The 23152-nt window shown below is 47.0% G+C and overlaps 4 protein-coding genes across 9 annotated transcripts; 2 read left to right on the forward strand and 2 right to left on the reverse strand.

Annotated features, from left to right (window-relative positions):
* The first annotated feature begins 317 nt into the window (after window positions 1–317).
* LOC100281972 (ubiquitin-conjugating enzyme E2 N) lies at window positions 318–4057 on the forward strand. Of its 2 annotated transcripts, NM_001154889.2 has the most exons (8): window positions 338–502; window positions 639–666; window positions 813–899; window positions 1678–1736; window positions 3210–3251; window positions 3327–3400; window positions 3598–3695; window positions 3796–4056. In NM_001154889.2, the coding sequence occupies exons 1-8, from the start codon at window positions 467–469 to the stop codon at window positions 3831–3833; spliced, it is 462 nt and encodes a 153-aa protein (NP_001148361.1). In that variant the 5' UTR covers window positions 338–466; the 3' UTR covers window positions 3834–4056. The 2 variants fall into 2 exon arrangements, with proteins under 2 accessions (XP_008654942.1, NP_001148361.1); XM_008656720.4 differs by lacking the exon at window positions 3210–3251 and having other exon boundaries at window positions 318–502; window positions 3796–4057.
* Window positions 4058–6575: 2518 nt separating this feature from the next.
* Window positions 6576–9904, reverse strand: LOC542667 (CMP-KDO synthetase 1). Of its 2 annotated transcripts, XM_035961575.1 has the most exons (9): window positions 9033–9904; window positions 8481–8526; window positions 8310–8396; window positions 8091–8215; window positions 7687–7826; window positions 7559–7610; window positions 7344–7454; window positions 7200–7218; window positions 6576–7114 (listed from the first exon to the last, which is right to left on the reverse strand). In XM_035961575.1, exons 1-9 carry the CDS (start codon window positions 9273–9275, stop codon window positions 7095–7097), a joined length of 843 nt encoding a protein of 280 aa, XP_035817468.1. In that variant the 5' UTR covers window positions 9276–9904; the 3' UTR covers window positions 6576–7094. The 2 variants fall into 2 exon arrangements, with proteins under 2 accessions (XP_035817468.1, NP_001105657.1); NM_001112187.1 differs by lacking the exon at window positions 7200–7218 and having other exon boundaries at window positions 6640–7114; window positions 9033–9335.
* Window positions 9905–10565: 661 nt separating this feature from the next.
* On the forward strand, window positions 10566–14200 carry LOC100274598 (putative DUF1421 domain family protein). 3 transcript variants are annotated; one of them, XM_008656442.3, is made up of 4 exons: window positions 10566–11115; window positions 11190–11252; window positions 11646–11921; window positions 12703–14200. In XM_008656442.3, the coding sequence occupies exons 1-4, from the start codon at window positions 11014–11016 to the stop codon at window positions 13879–13881; spliced, it is 1620 nt and encodes a 539-aa protein (XP_008654664.1). In that variant the 5' UTR covers window positions 10566–11013; the 3' UTR covers window positions 13882–14200. The 3 variants fall into 3 exon arrangements, with proteins under 3 accessions (XP_008654664.1, XP_035817262.1, NP_001142422.1); XM_035961369.1 differs by having other exon boundaries at window positions 10791–11115; window positions 11190–11337; NM_001148950.1 differs by lacking the exon at window positions 11190–11252 and having other exon boundaries at window positions 10809–11115; window positions 12703–14196.
* Window positions 14201–14800: 600 nt separating this feature from the next.
* LOC100382308 (HSP40/DnaJ peptide-binding protein) lies at window positions 14801–19080 on the reverse strand. Of its 2 annotated transcripts, XM_035961528.1 has the most exons (4): window positions 19011–19080; window positions 16568–18869; window positions 16020–16471; window positions 14801–15677 (listed from the first exon to the last, which is right to left on the reverse strand). In XM_035961528.1, the coding sequence occupies exons 2-4, from the start codon at window positions 17081–17083 to the stop codon at window positions 15239–15241; spliced, it is 1407 nt and encodes a 468-aa protein (XP_035817421.1). In that variant the 5' UTR covers window positions 17084–18869; window positions 19011–19080; the 3' UTR covers window positions 14801–15238. The 2 variants fall into 2 exon arrangements, with proteins under 2 accessions (XP_035817421.1, NP_001168528.1); NM_001175057.1 differs by lacking the exon at window positions 19011–19080 and having other exon boundaries at window positions 14963–15677; window positions 16568–16834.
* Window positions 19081–23152: the final 4072 nt, after the last annotated feature.

Consider the following 23152-nt stretch of genomic DNA (forward strand, 5'->3'; position numbering starts at 1 on the left):
CTCCCCTTTCCCTGTGCACGCGTATGTGCGCTCTACGGGTGCAACGGTCGACGCTAAAATGCCCCTACACGAAACAATGGTAGTGTGAGTGTTTGAAGTCAGCTAGATCAAGGGGAGTGATGTAGCACCCTTCACTTGCAGAGTGCTACTCATTATTTAATAGTAGAATAAAAATGGTAATAAATAATGAATAGAGTTGGATAATGATATTTTAGAATTGTAGTGGGGTATAGTATAGGGAAAGAATATATAGGGAACTGCTGTGGGGCATGAAAAAATATAGGTAAAATCTAGCTGATTTGGCACAAAAGTGAGATATAGTGAGATAAATTTAGGTGAATCCTGCGGATAGCCTGACGGCTCGTTTGACCTTCGTCTGTCGTCTCGTCTCGTCCACCTCCCCAGCGGCGCGTGAAGCTTGAGGCAATCCCCGCCCTCTCTAGCCCTGCGCAACCAGTTCGGTTCCATGGCCAACAGCAATCTCCCGCGCCGAATCATCAAGGTCCGCCTCGCGAGCTGGTCGCACCCTCTCCGCTCTCGCTAGATCTATTGTGTTGCTCTTCTGCTCTGTAGAATCGGATGCTCTATCTGCTCATATCTGCTGATGGTTAACCTGTTTCGGATTTGAATCTGTGCAGGAGACGCAGCGGCTTCTCAGCGAACCAGGTGTCTGACTAGTTCCGCGCGAGCTCTCTCGGAATTTTGCCATTTTGGTGCAATTCTTAGTCTGCTGCTACTGCGCTGGTCTCGGTTCTCTAGCATGCGCATGCTGTCTGATTTTGCTTTTCTTCTTCTCCTCCTCACGCGTGCAGCACCGGGGATTAGCGCGTCGCCGTCGGAGGAGAATATGCGGTACTTCAATGTCATGATCCTTGGCCCCGCGCAGTCACCCTATGAAGGTGTTCCCCTCATTTATGGTTGGCTTTACTTGGCGTATTTTTGTATGGATAGTCTGTGAGCTTCTAATGCTGTAATGTTTACACTGTTGCATGTGCATTCGATATTGTGAGCCCCGTTTGTAGTGTTGATGTGTTTTGTAGACAATCATCATTGCTGTTACTTGTTAGTGTGTTCTCTTATCCTTATGCAGCCATACGCCTCGTTGTTTCATGGAGAATTCATGAATGAACAGTGAATTAGCATAGATGGATTACCAACATGGTCTAGTAGCAGAGTACAAGTGGTTCATCGCGTCATCGGTATGGATATAAGGCACTAAACAGGAACCTTCATATATTCATATCCATTCATCTGTGCCAAGTGCCAGTTCAAGACTCTAGAGTCTACACCTCTTAGTGGACCTGGTTTTATCAGTCTGCTTTCGGGTATCTAAAGAAGTATGTCCAACCAGAAGTACCTACTCACTTATACATATGATTAGGGGCAAAAGTTTTGACTCTTGTTAGGTTCATACTGGTGGCATATTGACTAATCTGCCCATGACAGAATCCCATTAAATCTAGCTATCATTCAATTTATTGATATTCTTATAATGCAAAAGATTCTTCACCGTCTTCTCTGTTCAATACAAAATAGGTGAAATAAGAGGTGTGTAGATAGTTATTAGGGATGCAAATAGCGACAAGTTCCCATATAATGATTTCGTGTTACCTTCTTGTGCTTATTCATTTGTTCCTGGACGCCTGATATAGTTTAGTCTGTTTATATGTTGAACAGGTGGAGTTTTCAAGCTTGAACTATTCTTGCCTGAGGAATATCCAATGGCTGCCCCAAAAGTAATTTTTTGATCAATCATGAATTTGTTAATTAAATCATTAATTGACATTTATGTTTCCATGTTATATGTGCTTTAGCATTCATTTATCTCAATTGATACGAATTGTGGTTTATTTCCTAACTACAACTGGGCAGAACCAATGTCTTAGGCTCCCATATGAGTAGGGTCTAGTGAAGGGATAAACCGAGACAAAGCCTTTTTCCCGCAAATGCGGACACACTACTTCGAACTCTGACCTGGTACCACCTCAGTGAGATAGCTCTCACCACTGCACCCTGCCCTTCTATTTCCGAACTACAACCATTTGACATATCTAATTCTGCTTGATTAACTTCAAAGTCCTATCAAGAACATATTTATGTTATGTTACTTAATAAAGCCCAGGGCCACCACCCCCCCCCCCCCTCTCTTCCATTTTGCTGTAGGCTAGCTGTCTCTTCCTGTCTTCATATATTGAGTAATTTCACTGTATATTCAGAGGCAGGTCTGATTGAAGGCCAAAGGTAGTCATTGCCCCTCCTGGTTTGACAATTTGTCAAATCGAAAGCTAACCATCCACACTTCTAAACAAAAACACTAGATTAAAGCATGCCTCTATAAGCTTAGGTGCTTCTGGAAGTTTGATCAAGATCCACCTCGTGCGCAGTTGTTTAGTAATGAAAATTTGCTTGCTTCAATTTTATGTCAGTGGTGTTTCTTCTAATGCATGTCTACAGTTTTATCCATTCTTTTTTCTTGTAGAGTCATTATGAAGTTGTACTCACTAATTTGCATTGTAATCCTAATGAACAGAAGTACTAGGAACTTGCTTTTCCTTGAAAAAGAAGCCCTAGCATTCCTAGAGTGGTTTTTAGTACTTCTGAATTCTTTTGTATTCCTTACATATATCAAGACATATTTGTTCTCCTGTTAGATCTTTTGTGCTCCATTCCAAATTGTATGTTGTCCTGACTTTTCTAGATACATTATCTTTATATTACTTTAATTATGTAACTAGATATAATGTATATCTAGGTGCATAGAAAAAACTATGTATATAGAAAAGCTAGAACGATTTATAATTTGGAACAAAGGTTGTATTATTTTCACATAATTTAAACACCTTCCTTTAGTGGTTAGATAGAAGTACAGGCCTGACGCAGTCGTGAGAAGCCTTTTCACTGGGCTAAAGGTCCTGGGTTCAACACAACCTCTACAAAAATGCAGGGACCACCCCACTCATGTAGTCATGTGGGAGCCGCGAGCGCTGGGTCTGTCCTCTGTCCTTGAGTGGTCCGATAGTACTTCTGAATTCTTATTTAACTGGTAGCAGTTATCACACGGACATGGTTAATAAATCGGGAATGTTTTTATTTACCAGTTTGGGGATCAGTGCTGACTTCATTTACAACTGTTCTGTTTATTTGATCTATCTGTCACTTTGCTGTAATATTTGCTGATGGTACTTTTACCTTAACTGCTGCTGTTACAGGTTAGATTTCTCACAAAAATTTACCATCCTAATATTGACAAGGTAGGAAAACGGTACTTTTGCCCCTTTTTTGGTTGCAAGAAAGTGATGGCTCATTTATATCATAATTAACTGCAGCTTGGTAGGATATGCCTCGACATTCTTAAGGACAAATGGAGTCCAGCTCTTCAGATACGTACAGTTCTACTGAGGTAACTGCTTACTTTATTATTTCTCTGACAAACTAGTTCTGATGGTGGGTGATATATGATGCTATACTCTGCATTGTATCAATACAGTATCCAGTTTTCGGCTTGCATATGTAGTTCTCGAGTGTCTACCTACCTCTACGGTTATAGCATATCAGTATGCTAACCATACTGCCCCCCTGACAATATTCGGTCTTCAGCATTCAGGCACTTCTGAGCGCCCCAAACCCAGATGATCCTCTCTCAGACAACATTGCGAAACACTGGAAATCCAACGAAGCTGAAGCTGTTGAGACAGGTACTTGTAGTTGCAGCAAACACAACTGAACAAAGTGGTGGATTCTGCTTCACGTTTATATTACACATGTCCTAATAATGGGCAGCCTTTGGTCTTGCAGCGAAGGAGTGGACTCGCCTGTACACAAGTGGGGCATGACAGCCAAGTGTTGTTCCAGATGTAACAACACTTCCATAGTTTGGGGTCGATTGAACACCCCTCTTGCTTGGTGTGCGCAAATTTGTGAAATGTTGCAATGGGGTAAAAAACAAAAAGCTCCAATCATGCTTTGTACTTGTGGCTGTAGCTCCGTTCGCTGCAGTGCCCATGAACATCAAAGCAGGTGTTGCTTTGTCCGTTCCTATCCGACCATCAGTTGCTTATCCCCCCTGTTCCATGTGTTGTGGCTATGAGGATTCAGATTCATGCTGCCTGGACCAGCAGTCAGCAGATAAGCTCCGGCGCGCACCCCCACCCCACCCACCCGCGCGCGCGCACACACACGTAACATAAAAAAAATGTCTGCCATAAGCTAGCCCTCCCCCGTTTTAGGGGTGTTTGAATGCAGATAATAGTAAATTGCTAAAATTGTAGAAACATCCAAACAACTTAGCTAATAGTTCAGCTATTAGCTATTTTTAGTAAATTAGTTAATAGTTAGATAATTATTTGTTAGCTAGCTAATTTTACTAATAATTTTAGCTAACTAACTATTAGTTCTAATACATTCATTTAAACAACTTTAGTACTTATCATTGTGCGTGCGCCGCCACGACAATAAACCGTATGCCGAAAGAGAGTTCCTGCCCCGTATGCCGAAAGAGAGTTCCTGTCCGATAAGCGAGTCTGATCGCGGTGGCCTGCCTGCTTGTAGTTGGGACTAGTTTTGTCAACTGTGCATGCATCTGGCGTGCTGAGGCTGCACAAGTGCAGAGAACATCGTACCCTTGCCGGACATGCCTGCGGTACACGCATCAACCTCAATAATAAACTCCATTTAAAAGTGGCAGCATCCAATGCGATGCATGGCTGGCGATCATGCATGTCACCATTCCGTGAAAAAGCAAAGGGAAGTTAACTAACTGGTTTTTTGGTCTAAAAGTAACATTGTTTTGCTTTGTCGGCGAAAAAACAAAGGAGGGCTGATGAATGTGTAGGATGGATTGGTTGTCGGCAAGTGTTAGCTGCGTTTACTTGCCTCATTAGTAGGGGCGGATCTAGGGGGTAAATTTGTAAATCCTTTAATAAAACACTGTTAAATTTAGAAAAAAATTATATCATATAGAGAAGTTGACCTTAATGATCCAACAATATTTTTGGTTAGATTCGCTATTGGGGTCACATACTTTTAGGTACGTTATTTCTATTCAAGGTATTTGGTGAACAAAAGATCGCCTAATTTTCCATGGCAAAGTCCTTAGGCCGTTTAAAGCAGTCTATCAAAAGTTGTTCTGGAATGTAGACTGTACTGTTCGCAGAGTGAAGTTTGAATATGGTTATGAGGATAGATATGCTGGAGATAGCCTTAGGGCACATACTTTTGGATATAGTATTTCTATTCAAGAAAAGTAATCCAAGTCGTTAGTCTTTTGAATACTCAGTGCGCGGTGCGCGCTGATGACCGGCCCTGAGATGGTTCAAAAAAAAGCTCGGCGATTCGAAGTCGGTCATGCGTTGCGATGGACGCGATCACGCATTCGATCGCCATCCCACTCGCTCCCTATATAAAGAGCGTTGTGATCGTCAGGGGCAGTTCAGAGTTCGCCGATCGCCGATCCCAGTCCATAGCTGCCCGATCCCGATCCCACAAGCTAGACGAGCTGCCACCTGTCAATTCTACTGCATGGTCACTGCATCCAGCTTCTGCTGGGAGATGAGGAGGCCCCGCCGCGTTCACCTGCTGGCCTGCCTTGTCGTGCTCGCCGTGATCCTAACCTCGGGGCCTTTCGTGGAAACGTCAATGGCGCGCATGATGATCCGCGGCGTAGACCCGCCGCGCGAGCTGCTACCGGCGCTGGCCGTGGTCGTAGCTGCTGAGGCTGATGACGGGCGCCGGAGCGCGGTGAAGGCGACGGCGGAGGGCCGAGGCAAGAGAGAAGTTCCAGGCGGGGCTGATCCGCAGCACCACTGAAACTGAAACACATCACTGTCTAGTGTCTTCTAGTAGGGGGGGGGGGGGGGGGGGGGGGGGCAGCGTTCGGTGGGTCAAGCTAATGATCCACTACAAAAGTACAGTATAAAAAAACATCCGATAATTTGGCCCACTAAGTTTTCGTTCCAGATAGTGTTTGATCTGGCTGGTTTGTTCCGTCACCCAATCATCAAAGTATTATGATTCAAAAAACAATACTGTATCATTTTGGCCACCTCACGAGAAGTTGTAACAACCAATCAAGCCAAATTCAATTGATGATTCAAAATGGTGGGCTTCGCCCCCCCTCCCAACAATCATGTTTCAAAACTGGTGCTTTATATAATAGAGATGGTAAAGAGCCTCTAACACTAGATCTGCTCATACCATACATAAACTCTTTTATTTAATCCAAACACTATATCATCATAAAATGGTGATTTCTACAAAGTGAAAACATTTAATCCAAACACTAGATCATCATAAAATGGTGGTTTCTACAAAGTGAAAACATGGTGCCTTCCTTTAATACAGTAGATGACCAATTAACCGTGGATGCGACATTGGATAATGCGAAGTTGTTGTATTTATTTTAGTCAGTAGTTTCAATACTTAAGTTTCCAAGAATGTATGCAAAATCTATTCTTAATAAAAAAAGTTTTATTTTATAATTTTATAGATATTTAATTTCATGACTCAGTCAGAAAGAAGGTAACCGTGGGAGTTTCATACTCATAAAACCAATTTTCACTTTTTAAAAAAAAACACCGTCACGTCATTAAAATTGTATACATCATCAACATTGTATATATGAAAACTTATTACATGTAAATGGAAGTCTAATGAAAGTTCCGATGAGTCTGGCCTTATATCAATCACGCCTCGCGGCATGGATGGGTCTTTAGCCTTTTGTTTTACACTGTCCAATTGCTTCATCTCCAGAAACGATTTGTTTTTCAATGTAAAGAAGACTGAAAGTAATGCTACTAACTACTGAAGTACAGATACAATCCACCTGCGCGCTGAACTGCTGATTGAGGACTAATGCAAGTGACATATCCAATCACTGAACGTTTTAGCAAGCACAAAACTTCAAGAAGTGATGCACCAACTTCACTTGGTATCATGCTATTCAGAAGACGGGAAAGCACAACCAAAAGTATCCCACCAAGCCAACGCCGATAGCAATGCAAAGCACTTGCTTTCTCTTCGTTTTCTACTGAATGTTTCTCGTTCGCATCAGTGCTTCGATTTTCTCAACGTCCTCGGGTGCATCCACACCATGGGCATCATGGTCCACTTTGATCACCTACAATTACAGAAAGCAAAAGGAAACAAAATTCAGTGGCCTAGGATATAAACCACAGACGGTAAGCCGGTAACACGCTACGCACCATACAAAAAGATATGCTGCTGCACACATTGAAAACATAGTAGCATTCATACAAGTCCATCATGAATAAACAGAACAAACTGCATCAGAGCACTGACAAACAGGCACTGTCTATCTCAGATTCTAGAGTTCCATGCCAAAATACCTTCATCCTATAGCCATTTTCAAGAACTTTTAGTTGCTCTAGGTCCTCTTCCATTTGTAATGGTGTTGGTGGAAGTTCTGGATATATCTTCAAAAATTTTGAATCAAAGCCCTGCGTGAGAGTGCAGTCGGTTAATTAATTAGCCATGTGAAAGTCAGTTAATCAAAGGACCATGAAGCAAATATAAATAAATAAGCATAAGGTTGATAAGATACCGCGATTCCAAGATGAAGAAGATATGGATATTTTGGATTGGCGTTCCCTGATCTGAAATGGTCAGGATCAGGAAATTTCATGTGAAAATACGGTCAATGAAAGAGTTAAATAATTACTGGTGCCTCACTTATTGAATGGAATCAGCCCTCTTGAAAAGTATATTGCGTAGCCCAGATTATCCACAACACACTTCACCCTGTTTGTATCGAATGCATCTTCTGGTTTCAGTGAAGTAACAGCTGTGCTGAAGACTGCATCAGGAGCTCGCTGCAAACCACGTTTGAAGTACAAAGAAACTCGGTCAATAAAAAGAGATCGATAGATCTGCAAAGGTGCAGGGTTTTTAGGCGTACAAGGCCAAGGTAAATTTTAAATGTGTAGCACGCAACATAATTAGAATGATGAATCCGTTATTTTTCCGGATTACGCTTAAAGAAAAGATATAGCCCCCAACTTCCAAGTGCCAAGACCATTTGATTTAAGTGAATAGAAGTACAAGAAACACCAAGACAGTGTTGTGCAAGTAACCACCTGCAGTGACATAACTACACCATCTATTATCTCTGGTTCAATGAGAGGCTCATCTCCTTGAATATTGACAACAATATCATAGTGCTTATCAAGCTTCTTTAGTGCCTCACAGCAGCGTTCAGATCCTATGTTATCAAGCAAATGCCAATAAACACAAACATTACAGTTTTACCACATAATCATGAGATAATATAACATGAAAACAACAGAAATGAGTACCGTTTTTGCAAGATGCTGATGTCATTATAACATCAGCTCCAAATCCTCGACAGCATTCTGCAATTCTCTCATCATCCGTTGCCACAACTGGGGGGGAGGCAGTGAGGCACAAGTGTGGACATGATTAACAAATGAAACCAATCAATAATTACTATTAGCCATCTTGCTTACCAACATGGTCCAACGAAGAAGCTAGCATAACTCTTTCCCATGTTCTCTGTAAGAGGAGATACACAAATTTTTAACTGGACGCGAAAACAAGAAGTAAAAAATATAAAACAAATCAGAAAAGGCAACGATACACTTTCATCGGTTCTGTATTCAGTATAAAAAGGTTAAAGTTGTCAGCACAAGGTGCAGTAGGTATTATACACATTGCCGGATTAATCGCAGACAAGAAACTAGAACCGGCCAAGACCGACAGCTATACCATTTTCCTTGTCCAAACCCCATCAAATCGAAATTCATTGAACTCAAGCCAGACTTTTTTTTATTGCTGAACACTCATTGAACTGTGAGGAATCAAGTCTGGATGACATAACGGCTCACAACATTTCGGTAAGCAACAGAACAGCTACTGTGCAGTTCAGTCTACACGGAAACAGCACAATTGGATTCGACCTCCCCTCGCAGTCCTAACCGCGAGTTGCAGGTACGATCCCCCACCCACCTCGCTCTCTCTGAAAGATGTGACGAGTCCAAGTCAGCAAGAAGGAGACGGACCTGGATCATGGGCTTGCCGAGGATGGGAACGAGCGGCTTGCCCTCGAAGCGCGTGGAGGCGAAGCGCGCGGGTATGATCCCCACCGCGCGGCTGCGGAACCCGGTCGGCCGCCGGTACAGGTACGCAACGGCAGCGGCCGCGGCCGCCGCGCCGAGCGCTAGCCCGTGGAGCACCCAGACGCGGGCGCCCAAGCCCGACGAGGCCGAGGCCGAGGAGTCGGACGACGGCGCGCAGATCGGCATCCCGGCGTCCGCGCCGGGCACGGCCCCCCTCCCCCTAGATCCGCGCGGCGAGCACTGACAGACAATGACACAGTTTCAGTTGAGGAGTCGCGCCGACCGAATCGGAATACGACGAGGTTGTCGTGGACCGTGGTGCGACGTCAAACAGGCCGTAGCCCACTCCCGTGTTGATGGGCCTCAATCGGCGTAGCCCATGTTGGCCATCCATCGTACACCGTCGGCCAACTTCGCTGACTGGACTACCCAGTACCCACCACAAAGTTAACAAGTCGTAAGCCATGGTGGGCTGGTCTGGTGGCCAAGTTGTAATTGTTGAGAGCACAAAGATCGGGTCAGAACCCAAATTTCGTGCATGGATTCGCCTGCTCCCGGTGGGCGGTGGCAGCATGCGGCACTGTGGCCCGCCCCGCCCCGCAACGCCGGCCCGGCGAAAGGGATCACCGGGACGTCGCCAGCCACATCCCACGCCCCCGCGCCGCGCAGCACAGACCACCAGGTTTTTGTGTGGCAGGGCAGGGAGGGGACGTCACCAGCCGGCAGCCAACCCCCGAATCCAAGTCAGCGTGACAGCTCACCTCCAGATTCGCTTCACCCCCGTGCCTATCCGCAGCTCAGAGCTTCGAGCCGAGCCAGTACATTTCGGCTCCGTGGGCACGCTCGCAGCCGCAGCTTTCGGGCGGGAGATCAACGTCCGGGGTTTGGAAAAGGCCGGCCTATGACCAAAAAGAAAAAAAATATGTGTCGCTCTAGATGAAACGTGGACGTGCAGCAGTGTATCTTTAGGCTAGTGCTAGTCCATCCATATATGTATGAGACTCAACCCAAGACCCAAGTTGCCAAGTTGGGTAGGTTTTGGTAAGCAAGATACCATTGACTTGTCGATTGGTCGAGCCAAACCTGCCCGTCTATTTTGAACGCGTCGTCGTCCCTAAAAACAGTGCAGGTCAGATCCACGCAGCAGCTAGCTGCCGGAGTCAAGAACGTAAAACGGTGAACGCTCTAGAAGATCCACACAATTGTAGCCGTCGTCGTAGGCTGGATTATCCTTAACAAACGAGTATACATTTCGGTGTCGCACAAATAATTGCATTCTAGAATAAAGTATGACTGCACGTCTTCCCGAGGATCCAGTTGCACTGGCAGTACGATCTACAGTGTCGCGCGGGATTAGGATTAGGACACGGTGATGGGCGCCGTGTCCACGCAAGTCGTGAAACACGATCGCTGCAAGTCGTGAAACACGCGTGCGGTGCAATAAAACCAGGCGCGTGGCAAGTGGCATTGACCCGCGCGGATCACGAGCGGCTCCACTGCACGGCAACGCGCACGGTCCAGGACCTGACCAACCGCAACGGGCAGGAGGCAGGCGCGCACGCAGGCGCCCTCGCTCGGGTCGCGTCGCGTGACCGCGGCGCCGTGCTTTTCGCTTTCCCCTCAACCACGGCTCCACCGCTCGCGGCGGGACGACTGCACTGCATTGTCGATGCGGGCGCGGAATAAATACGGCGGCCGGCGGGGGTGGGGTGGGGGTGGTGGCTCTTTGCACCGCTTTTTTCGAACGCTACTTTAGCTTTTACTCTTCTTTTCTCTTGGCTTCCGCTCCTCGCCCACGCCTCCTCCTCCAGTCCTCCCTTTCGTCGTCGCTTCCCTCCCCTTCCCGTTCGAATCCTCTGACCACCGCAGAGCCTCCCCCCTGAGGAAACCCTAGCGCAGCCGCCGACCGCCGCCGACCCGTAGCATGGCGTCCCCGGCCCGGCCCGTCGCCGCGTCCGTCTCCGGCGCCTTCGGCCTCTCGCCCGACCCCAAGCGCTGCTCCTTCGACCAGGCGCTCCGGCACAAGGTACGAGCCCGCCCGCCCGCCTTTCGATCTACCCGCGCGAGATCTCCGCGCCTGACGCGTGGGTGCGTTGACAGGAGCGGCCGGTTCGTTCATTGCTCGTTGCCGGGGATGGGGGTGCACCGTGCTGCCTTGTTCTGGTTTGTGCCAACGGTTGCGGGGTTATCGTCTGCGTTGCGTGTGACTGCGGATATGGATCTTCGTTGGCCGCTTTTGAAGCCTAGGGTTTGGGTTCTGCCTTTTCTTTTCCTGGTTATTCTGGCCCGTTGGAGTCAAAGGAGTGGACGAGTTAGCCAGTTGAGGTTTCTCGTTTGTATCGGCCGACTTTTTTATACAAATTCGTGGGGCTCTTGCTACAACTAGGGTAGCATGCCAATTAGGAGATTTTTCCTTAGGCGCCTGATGCAGTGATACGTGAAGTTGTTGTGTTTCTGTTCTCTGTAACTAGACACAGGAGAGATTGTTCATCTTATATGCTGAACTGTTATGTTCATCCTATGTGGTCTAATATGTCTGTTATCCCAATGAATCAGGATTTCCAGGAGAACAGGCTGTTGATGTCATTTGTTAATTTCCATGAGCAAGAGAAGATCTCTAAAGAAATCGTAACACACGCTATAGAAAGCTGCATGAAGAAACAAGCAGATAACCTGTTGAATTCACTGGACGTTATCAGCGGTAGGTTGTCACAGTTGGAGTTATACTGCTATAGACTGGAAAGGTCCATTGGAGAATTACGAAGTGACGTGATGGATTATCATAACGAAGCAAATCTGAACTTCCGGTGCGTTGAAAAGCAAGTGAAAGAGGTATATCATTTTTTGCATTGAAATATCTTAGTACTTTGCTGTTTTTATTTCAGCTCCATTGCATGATGCACTAGGCACTAGCACTACTGTCTGCTGCGAAGTATCATCGCCATTAACCTGAACGCTTTATGTTTGGTTTCAAAATTTTCCGTAACTAGATTCGGTCTCCTGTTTCTTGTAGACTATTATTTAAGTAGCAATTCGCCGAAGTGTTGGTTTATGACTGAACAGTACAAAATATATGTCATGAATGGGCAGTGTTTTCGAACTAAATCATGTAACTGAAATATGATGGGATGATCTGTCAGTTGAATCGTTAGACAAACTACACAAACTCAAGGTTGGATTGGTGGAGATGGAGAAAGGAGGCGCAGTAAATACGAGGGGACTTCGATCTCCTAGAGGCTGATTTATTTGTAGACAATTTTTTGTTTTAGGAATCTATTTATTAAGGGATAGAGGGATTAGATGCTGTAAGAAAGTTTCGTAAAGCTCCCCCCCCCCCCCCCCCCCCCCCCCAAAAAAAGGAAAAACATATGCTGTCTTGCTATGATTTTTCCTTGTTGGCCTAGGGGCTGCGGACCTTGGCTTCTGGTTTTTTTTAAAGGTTTATGGAATGAAATTTTCAAACAATGCCTATTGTATGTAGATATTAAAATTGTGGCAGACTAGTGAGATAAACATGATTGCTGATATCGTGTGCACATTTTTTACATAAAGTTATGTGTAACATATGGTCTCATCATCTCTATGATGACATTTTACCTACTTTCATGGACAGGTTCAGAAATCTGTGCAGGCTGTTCAGGAAAAGCAGGAGCTTGCTGAAACTCAGAAAGAAATGACCAAACTTCAGATAGTACATGAGGATTCTGCACAAAAGAGTGAAGGTACTGCTCCATCAGTTTTCATGAATAGGGAAAATGAGGTTGCCCTTGTGCCATTGCACCAAGTAAATGCTGTTCAGTCACCTCCTGTGCAATTCCAAAGTTGCAGTGGCCTTATTCTACAGCAACTGATGCCAGTCCAAGACCAGCAGCGCTCGAACCAAACCGCTGTGTACTGTATGCGAGGCCAAAGCCATCTGGAGCACAGACAGGCCCAAATGTTCGAAGCTGCTGGTCAATCTCTGCAGACACACACTCGGAAAACTCAGCCACCGACAGTAGTTGAGGTATCTCAGGTAACCAGTCAGGCACCAGAGTTCTACCCTCATCCGCAGCACCAATGGCAACATCAGACCGGCCAGCAGGTTTTCTCACAGGCAAGGCAACCACAACCACATGTACTACAGCAGCAGTACAGCAACATCCAGCAAGGTCCAGCACAGATGGTTCAGCTGCAAACGTCCTCTCCACATGCTCATAGTACACCACAGGTCACAGTAGTATATCCTCCATACGGGCCTCATCAGTCTGCCTGTGGTAATGCTGAGGCACGCAGTGGGGGCATAGTTGTGCCACCTTCATACTCTACAATTTCTTCATCCCACCGGAAGCATCATGAAGCTGCTCCTGTTTATGTACAAAGCAACACAGTTTCTGTTCCACTGGCGGAGCAGCATCAGCAGCTTCATTCACTCGGCAATGGCTCATTTGTACCTCAGCCAAGCAAAGTTAGTCCATGCGGTCTAGCGTCATATACGGTACAAGGGAATGCACAGACCTATAGCCCTGCTTATGGAAGCCCTTCCAGCAATCCTGCTACTATTGTTGCTGTCCTTAATCAACAAGCACATGGCAGTTCTCCCATGGTGCTTCATCACTTGGGACCCCAGTCAGTGCTGAACCATCCGATAGACATTGCTGAAAAGGTTACTCGGATGGGTTACTCGAAGGATCAGGTTGAGGGTCTTGCACTCCGTATGGTGGCTGCAGGCCAGCCTGCAGACCATAACCCCCTGCATGATAGGTTGAGCTCTGTTAGCCATGGTGTAGCTCCTCATGCATGGTCTGGATAGGTAAGAACGACAAATGCAGCCGTCACGCTTACTTATTACTCATGAGGTGTTTGTGTGATATATCTCGGTATGTGCTTTATTATCGTCGGAAATCTTCAGGTATTTCCTCTGGCGTCTTTTTTTATCAGCCAGGATTGCATATCCACCAGCTTATTTTTACCAGTTGGAGGATCGAGATGAAATAAGTCTGTTTAGATTAGTTAAAGTGATCCTGGCATATGTCCTGCCTTTTAATGGACACATGCTTGTAATTTTCTCGTGGACTTGCACACGCATGATTGGAATATAAAACGATACGATAATTTGTTGGTTGCTACTACTTTCTTGCTTGGTCAACTGCTCAGACGCCTGTAGACGGCTCCCTTTGGAATGTCGGAAAGTTTCCTGTAAAAATGAACTGATTCCGGTGAAATCTATATGTTCCAAATGGGACCTGAATTTTCACATAAATTACTCATATAGGATAATCTGAGCTGTGAGAAAAAGATGGATGTGCGGATGTTATTATGAGTCAACATTTTTGGGATGGTGAGATCTCTCGGGTTCCAGCAGTTCCTTGGTCCAAGCGCAGCACAGCTGCATAAACCTTCAGATCAAGGTGATGGCGGTCTGGCGCACATGAACGAACGATGTTCAAATCCACCAGTGTAGTCTAACAGTGCACGATCACCTGCAGGACAGTGTTTTACACGATGATCTGCAAGAGCAAGAGAACCTAAGATCCGGTCTAGATTTTCTTTTCAGTATAGCTTTTCATAAGTTATAAAAATATAATTCTAAATATAACTCGTTTAAAACTAATTATACATTTATTAAGTAACTAATTGCACGTTCATGAAGTAACATATGAAGTAACGAACGAAGTAACGTATGAATGTAAACTGTATGAATGTAGTTTACATTATCATTTAAATAAATGTGGAAATAAACTATATTCATTATTATTTGAATGTGGAAATAAAAACAGTGACCTCGAAAGAAGTATATTTTAGGGGAAGGAGAGTTTTTTTTTATGGAGGGAGTACAATTGCTATTGCAATAACTATTTCTCACACTAAATACAAAGAACGTACGTGTATGTGCTCAATAATTATTCCATCCGACCTTTGCAAGGCTGGAACGACATGGACCGGTGAACAGACAAGCACCACCCGTCTGGAAGATTGCACAAGGAATCCTATGCTGTGCATCTCAAGGTCTCAACCATATACCACCACTAGCTTGTTCTGTACTCAGCGCTCGGTGGCCTGCCTCCTCGTCGTCGTCGTCACGGACGCTGCAAATGGCAGCATCCCCCAGTTCAAGATCAACCAACACGAAAATGTCTGACACACAGCACACCAGAACACGAGGCGCTCTACTGCCCGAGCAGCCTCTTGACGCCGGACTTCTGGTCCGCCGAGAGCCTCGCCGGGAACTTGATGTCGAACTTTATCCGGAGGTTGCCCTTCCTGGACGGGTCCTTGGGGACGGGCATGCCCTCGCCGCGCACCACCTCCTCGTACCCCGGGTGGATCACGGAGCTGATGGGCACCGTCAGGATGCGCCCGTCCAACGTCGCCAGGCGCGCGGTGTGCCCCGTCAGAGCCTCCGCCAGCGGGACCTTCTGGGTCACCACCAGGTCGTTGCCGTCGCGGGTGAACACCGGGTGCGGCTTCTCGTCGATGATGAAGACGAGGTCCGCCGGGATCGTGTGGGGCGTCTCATTGCCCTTCTCCGGGAACGTGATCTTGGTGCCCTTCTTCCACCCGGGCTTCACGTCGATCGTTAGGATCTCTTCCACTGGCATCGTCTTCCTGCACACACACAGGGTAGCAGTGGTCAGTACACAAGCTGCAAATGGAGCTCAGCTCTCTTTTTTTAATGGGTTCTGGAGCTAGCTCACGAGCCAAACAAGTTGGCGCACCCAAATGGCCAAATACAAATAATTTAATTCAACCGAGTGAGCTACACATTGATGCAAGTTCAGCTTGAATTCAACAGCAGAAATTAACCAAGCATAAATCTGGCAGGGATCACTTCATCCAGTTAGCTCAAGCAATTTTAAGGCGTCGCCGGTTCAATTTCAAATACTATTAACTAAGAACAGTAAATAAACGATGCTGGGACCGAGATGAGAAGAGAGAGCAGGCACTTACCCACTGGCGTCAGCAATTTCCCTGGAAATCTTCATCTTCTTGGTGGTGCCCTTGTACAGCTCCTCCAGGCTGCACGGCAGCTTCCGCTCGATGGCCGGCGCCTTCACGGCACGTCCGCCGGTGTGCATGCCGTGCCCGTCCGGGCCGCCGCCGCCGAACGCAGAGCCGAACATATCGTCCCCGAAAATGGACGAGGAGAACCTCGACCCGCCGGCCCGCATGCCGGGCATCCCACTCCCGCCCATGCCGCCGAAGGGGCTGGAGCCGCCGAAGAACTCGGCGAAGATGTCATCCGCGTTGCGCGGGTTAAACCGGAACACCGTCGGCCCGTCGCCGCCGGTGGAGAAGAAGGTTGAGCCCGCCCCGCCGGCGCCCGGCGGCGGCACCTGCCCCTTGAGCCCCTCCTCGCCGTACTGGTCGTACACCGCGCGCTTCTGCGGGTCGCTGAGGACCTGCACGGCGACAACATAGAGCAAGAGCGGGTCACGACATTCGCTCGATTGGGCAGTGAGTCCGGCATGGATTTCTCCGGACGCACGCACACTTACATCGTATGCCTCCGAGATCTGCTTGAACTTGTTCTCGGCCTCCTTCTTGTTATTGGGGTTCTTGTCGGGGTGCCACTTCATGGCGAGCTTGCGGTAGGCCTTCTTGAGGTCGTCGTCGGTGGCGCCCTTGTCGACGCCCAGGATCTTGTAGTAGTCAAGCCCCATGGCTGCTGCTTTGCTTGCTTCCTTCCTTCCTTCCTTCGCGCTTCGCCGCTTTGGTTGGCGTGCCCGCGCTCGTTTGGGCGTTTTCACTGTCCTTGCGAGTTGCGACTCGGTGAGGTTTGTTTGGTACGGGGGAGGAGACGGGAGGAGACAAAAGGGGAAGTGAGAAGCGTCTGGATAGAGGAGGCCTGGAGGCGACGAGCCCGGTCTGGCGACGAGTGCGGAAGCTTCTGGAAGGGGCAGGAGCTCCCACGACTCTTCAAGTGACGTGAGACGGATGTGCACACTGCACAGACAGCTTCGGCGCCGTTTGGATCCAATGGGATACTGAAAATCCAGTTCAAAATATCTCATACAGATTCAATAGATTTTAACTGCTACAGTAGTACTACTAGTGTATGGCGCCCGCCCATGCCTGGGTATCGATCCGTTTAGCAGCATAGTATAATGTATAATGATTGTATATATGTTTGAGAGTAAATAAACATATAAGAGCAAAGCAAAGGAAACCAGGTTCCAGTGTTTGAAGTAGTTGTAAGATAAAAGGGTGTATTATAAGTTGTAACAATATTATATTGTTTCAAGCAAGTTGTACATATACATACACATTTCATAATATAAGAGATAGTTCAGTAAACTATTTATAGTTTTGAACATATGGTTTTTCTCACATTTTATGACACATTTTTTCAGTGCAAACATATAGAAGGGAAACATCGATGAGTTTAACATTTTATCTGCATATATGTCCATTTATAGTTTTGAAGAAAATGAACATATATTATAGGCAGAACATACTTCAATTGCAAGTGGTTGCACATGTATACTTAGGTCATAAAGGTATACCTTTTGCTAGATCTGAACATTAAAAATCAATGTTAATCACTTTTAAGTATGCAACATACCTTAACATAACTATGCTTCTGTAAATCAATAAATACTTCACATGAATCCTCGCAGTTTATAGTATAAAACACAATGTGTTTGCTGCTCTTTCGGCAGTTTTCATTAATAAACAACTGAAAAAAGCATCATGAGCATGAAAACTTTCTGTAGAGTTACTGAAGTGACATATTAAAAAGTATAACTATTTCTAGAGAAGAATATGCAACTTCATTTTAAGAGATGCAATGCTAAGTATAACAATGTCAAACTTGTCAAGAAATTCTCCATCAATTAATCATGGATCACCTGAAGAAAACAACAAATCAAGATACTCAGAAGTATCAAAACAGTTAGGAATCCTTAGCAATATAATAATATGGTAACAACTTATATTATTGTACCTAAGCTTGTAGAATTCTGGAGCAACTGCGCAACTTATTAGTTAGTACTAAGAAAACATCATGTAGTCACTTAAGGTTTTTGTTCTTAGAAAAAAATTATTAACAACCACCATGAGTATTAAATGCACATTAACGTAGAATATCCCCTTAGTATAAGAAAGTAGGATCACGACAATTCAAGAATGGGAGGAAGAAAATCCTTCTTACCTGAGATTGAGTAGCCTAGATTTGATCCCGCTCTTTGTGTGAGGATATGTAAAACACATATGTAGTATGTGTGGTAATAAATTATGTTTTTGTGTATACAAATTACCATGTATGGACATAAAAACGTTGTTAAATAGAATATGGCTGCTGACTTGTACAATCATTTATTTATGCAGTTAAGGGGCATGTTTAAATACTATGTTGTATATTTTCTTGAAAAAAAAGTTGGGGTAAAAAACTGACTACAGTTTGTTTATCGGATAAACTATATTGTTTCAATGGAAATTAAAAGATGAAAAGAACAACACTGCATTGTCTTCAATGGAAAAGGCATATCTGTGTTCAGTAGAACTCGTAGTTTTTGGTGATGGGTTTGTACGATCCCAAATAGCGAATGAACATATAAAATTAATAAGTAAATAAGTCAGATTTCAAGTAAAGTTAACAATGTATCGAGAAAAAGTAAGATGGTTTGTGCTTCATTATTTCACTGATTTAATTTACTGCCCTTAAAAATAGGGTTTTTAATTAATTACAGTGAACTATGTGACTCCCTTGGAACGGTATTTGTATTGACCAAGGATGATGATAATGATGATGGCAGAAATGCAAAATCACAGGACCATTAGCAGCTGAACCTCATACACCTACAATTTGAACAAAAAACAAACAAAAGAATAACCGTAAATAAGGTGTAATGCAAAATGTACATTCTGTAAGTAATGTACAACTATTAATGCCCCTGCAAATCAAATATAGATAAGGAGTATAACATCGAGATCATGTACCTCTTCTATTATGGCTGCAATGTCTCAGTGATGTAGCCTACTTTAGAAGTGATTAGAGACCTCCTCTTGCCTGCACATTACACACCAAGTCATGATAAAGGTTAGGATTAAATAATTGTCCTAAAACCATAGTGTCAAACCATCAAGATTCACATCATTATAAAAAAAATAGAATTTACTATGTCCCGTAGAATTGGAACTAAGCTTATATCCAAATCACCTCGAGCTTTCATCGGAATCAGGACGTCTTTCAAGACTCGTATGAGCTGCAATGTCTCACTGATGTAGCCTGCGTTAAAAAAGATTAGAGACTTGCTCTTGCCTGTATAGTACACACCATATCATGAAAAATGTTAGAATAAAATGATTGTTCTAATATCATATTGTCAAAACATTAAGATTCACATCATTATAAGAAAAATGGGAATTACTATGTTGCCTAGAACTGGAACTAAGCCAATACCTAAATTACCTCGAGCCTTAATCCCAATTAGGACGTCTTCCAGGAGTCAGATCATCTAAACATCACATAGGCTATAGATACCGCAATAAACAAATTCACGGAACTAAAAATTGCAACAGAGTCCACCTAGAGGATATTCATACTCCTGAAGAACATGAGAACAAATTCGATGTGTAAACCTTTTGTGACTTCTTCTCTGCCATGTGGAAGGGGCACCGACTTGCTCTCACCGGTGAACTGGTTCACACACATATGCATGGATTAATTGTTTTCATGGTGGCAGACGTAATTTCAAGCCCCTCCCCCTCCACGACGTCTTTAGATCACGAAGCGAGCAAATGGGCGTGGAGCAGGTCGATATCCTCAAACCATTCCAACTACTTGAACCTAAGCATGGGTTTGTATACCATGCGACGATGAATCTTCAAGCATTGCAATAAAGGAGTACTATAAACAGAACAGAAATAATAACCTACATGTAAATGGGGTAACTTGTTACCAAATTTTAGGGCAGGAACAGTAACCTGCATGCAATCATCGACATAAACATAAAGCAACCTGTATTTGTCGGGGACCATAATTAGGGGTACCCTCAAGACGCCTAATTCTCAGCTGGTAACCCCCATCAGCATAAAGCTGCAGAGGCCTGATGGGTGCGATTAAGTCAGGGATCAGTCCATACGAGCGACTCGATCACGCCTCGCCCGAGCCTAGCCTCGGGCAAGGGCAGCCGACCCCGAGGGGTTTCCGTCTCGCCCGAGGCCCCCCCTTTTAACGGCGGACACATCTCCGGCTCGCCCGAGGCCTTGCCTTCGCTAAGAAGCAGCCCTGACTAAATCGCCGCGCCGACCGACCGAGTCGCAGGAGCATTTAACGCAAAGGTGGCCTGACACCTTTATCCTGACACGCGCCCTCCGGCAGAGCCGAAGTGACCACCGTCACTTCGCCGCTCCACTGACTGGTCTGACAGAAGGACAGCGCCGCCTGCGCCACTCCGACTGCAGTGCCACTTGACAGAGTGAGACTGACAGGCAGTCAGGCCTTGCCAAAGGCGCCATAGGAAGCTCCGCCCGACCCAGGGCTCGGACTCGGGCTCAGCCCCAGAAGACGGCGAACTCCGCTCCGCCCGACCCAGGGCTCGGACTCGGGCTAAGGCCCCGGAAGACGGCGAACTCCGCTCCGCCCGACCCAGGGCTCGGACACGGGCTAAGGCCCCGGAAGACGGCGAACTCCGCTCCGCCCGACCCAGGGCTTGGACTCGGGCTAAGGCCCCGGAAGACGGCGAACTCCGCTCCGCCCGACCCAGGGCTCGGACACGGGCTAAGGCCCCGGAAGACGGCGAACTCCGCTCCGCCCGACCCAGGGCTCGGACTCGGGCTCAGCCCCAGAAGACGACGAACTCCGCTTCGCCCGACCCCAGGGCTCGGACTCCGCCCTGGCCTCTGCCGAACAACCTCCGCCTCGCCCGACCCAGGAGCTCGGGCTCGGCCTCGGCCATGGAAGACAGACTCGACCTCGGCTTCGGAGGAGCCTCCACGTCGCTCGACCTAAGGCACAGGCCCGCCACGTCCACAGGAAGCGCCATCATCACTCTACCCCGAGCCGACTCGGGCCACAGAGAACAAGACCGGTGTCCCATCTGGCTAGCTCCGCCAGATAGGCAATGATGGCGCCCCGCTAGCCCTGTGACGACGGCGGCTCTCAGCTCCCTTACGGAAGCAGGGGGACGTCAGCAAGGACTCAACCGCTCCGACAGCTGTCCCTCCGCCAGGCTCCATTGCTCCTCCGACAGCCACGACATCACACCAGCAGGGTGCCAAGATCTCTCCGGCTGCCACATTGGCATGTACTTAGGGCGCTAGCTCTCCCCCGCTAGACACGTAGCACTCTGCTACACCCCCATTGTACACCTGGATCCTCTCCTTACGCCTATAAAAGGAAGGACCAGGGCCTTCTTAAAAAAGGTTGGCCGCGCGGGGACGAGGACGGGGCAGGCGCTCTCTTGGGGCCGCTCGCTTCCCTCACCCGCGTGGACGCTTGTAACCCCCTACTGCAAGCGCACCCGACCTGGGCGCGGGACGAACACGAAGGCCGCGGGATTTCCACCTCTCTCACGCCCGTCTCCGGCCACCTCGCTTCCCCCCTTCGCGCTCGCCCACGCGCTCGACCCATCTGGGCTGGGGCACGCGGCACACTCACTCGTCGGCCTTAGGGACCCCCCGGTCTCGAGACGCCGACAGTTGGCGCGCCAGGTAGGGGCACGCTGCGTGTTGACGAGCAGTTTCCCGTCAAGCTCCAGATGGGCAGTCTCCAACAACCTCTCCAACCCGGGATGGTGCTCCGTTTCGGGAGTCTTGAGTTCATGTCCCTCGACGGCAGCTACTGAAAGTCGCCTAGAGGGGGGGGTGAATAGGGCGAAACTGAAATTTACAAATATAAACACAACTACAAGCCGGGTTAGCGTTAGAAATATAAACGAGTCCGCGAGAGAGGGCGCAAAACAAATTGCGAGCAAATAATGAAGTGTGACACACGGATTTGTTTTACCGAGGTTCGGTTCTCTCAAACCTACTCCCCGTTGAGGAGGCCACAAAGGCCGGGTCTCTTTCAACCCTTCCCTCTCTCAAACGGTCCCACGGACCGAGTGAGCTTCTCTTCTCAAATCAAAGCCGGAAACAAAACTTCCCCGCAAGGGCCACCACACAATTGGTGCCTCTTGCCTTGATTACAATGGAGTTTTGATCACAAGAACAAGTGAGAAAGAAAAGAAGCAATCCAAGCGCAAGAGCTTCAAATGAACACGGCAAATCACTCTCACTAGTCACTAGGGTTTTGTGTGGAATTTGAGAGGATTTGATCTCTTTGAATGTGTCTAGAATTGAATGCCTAGCTCTTGTAAGTGGTTGAGAAGTGGGAAAACTTGGATGCAATGAATGGTGGGGTGGTTGGGGTATTTATAGCCCCAACCACCAAAAGTGGCCGTTGGGAGGCTGTCTGTTCGATGGCGCACCGGACAGTCCGGTGCCCCCTGCCACGTCATCACTGCCGTTGGATTCCGACCGTTGGAGCTTCTGACTTGTGGGCCCGCCCGGGTGTCCGGTGCACACCGGACAGGTACTGTTTGATGTCCGGTGTGCCAGCATGGGCGTGCCTGACATCTGCGCGCGCTGCGCGCGCATTTATTGCACCGCAGAGAGCCGTTGGCGCGGACATAGCCGTTGCTCCTGGAGACGCACCGGACAGTCCGGTGCACACCGGACAGTCCGGTGAATTATAGTGGACTAGCCGTTGGAGTTTCCCGAAGCTGGCGAGTTCCTGAGGCCGACCTCCCTTGGCGCACCGGACAGTCCGGTGAATTATAGCCGAGTCGCCTCTGGAAATTCCCGAAGGTGGCGAGTTTGAGTCTGCGTCCCCCTGGTGCACCGGACATGTCCGGTGGCACACCGGACAGTCCGGTGCGCCAGACCAGGGGTGCCTTCGGTTGCCCCTTTGCTCCTTTGTTGAATCCAAAACTTGGTCTTTTTATTTGCTGAGTGTGAACCTTTTACACCTGTATAATCTATACACTTGGGCAAACTAGTTAGTCCAAAGATTTGTGTTGGGCAATTCAACCACCAAAATAATATAGGAACTAGGTGTAAGCCTAATTCCCTTTCAATCTCCCCCTTTTTGGTGATTG

This window comes from Zea mays, chromosome 8, assembly GCF_902167145.1.
Source record: "Zea mays cultivar B73 chromosome 8, Zm-B73-REFERENCE-NAM-5.0, whole genome shotgun sequence".
NCBI lineage: Eukaryota > Viridiplantae > Streptophyta > Magnoliopsida > Poales > Poaceae > Zea > Zea mays.

Bases quoted from the DNA above. Each gene is read 5' to 3' on its own strand.
- LOC100382308 (XM_035961528.1), bottom strand. From the start codon at position 17,083: ATGAGATATTTTGAACTGGATTTTCAGTATCCCATTGGATCCAAACGG. The intron at 16,472-16,567 runs GTAAGTGTGCGT...GTCGCCGTGCAG, and splicing joins AGATCTCGGAGGCATACGAT to GTCCTCAGCGACCCGCAGAA. The intron at 15,678-16,019 runs GTAAGTGCCTGC...GTGTGTGTGCAG, and splicing joins GAAATTGCTGACGCCAGTGG to GAAGACGATGCCAGTGGAAG.
- LOC100274598 (XM_008656442.3), top strand. From the start codon at position 11,014: ATGGCGTCCCCGGCCCGGCCCGTCGCCGCGTCCGTCTCCGGCGCCTTC. The intron at 11,116-11,189 runs GTACGAGCCCGC...GTGCGTTGACAG, and splicing joins ACCAGGCGCTCCGGCACAAG to GAGCGGCCGGTTCGTTCATT. The intron at 11,922-12,702 runs GTATATCATTTT...TTTCATGGACAG, and splicing joins TTGAAAAGCAAGTGAAAGAG to GTTCAGAAATCTGTGCAGGC.
- LOC100281972 (NM_001154889.2), top strand. From the start codon at position 467: ATGGCCAACAGCAATCTCCCGCGCCGAATCATCAAG. The intron at 900-1,677 runs GTGTTCCCCTCA...TATGTTGAACAG, and splicing joins CGCGCAGTCACCCTATGAAG to GTGGAGTTTTCAAGCTTGAA. The intron at 3,401-3,597 runs GTAACTGCTTAC...TTCGGTCTTCAG, and splicing joins ATACGTACAGTTCTACTGAG to CATTCAGGCACTTCTGAGCG.
- LOC542667 (NM_001112187.1), bottom strand. From the start codon at position 9,275: ATGCCGATCTGCGCGCCGTCGTCCGACTCCTCGGCCTCGGCCTCGTCG. The intron at 8,216-8,309 runs GTACTCATTTCT...TTGATAACATAG, and splicing joins ATCAGCATCTTGCAAAAACG to GATCTGAACGCTGCTGTGAG. The intron at 7,827-8,090 runs GTGGTTACTTGC...CGTGGTTTGCAG, and splicing joins GTGTAGTTATGTCACTGCAG to CGAGCTCCTGATGCAGTCTT.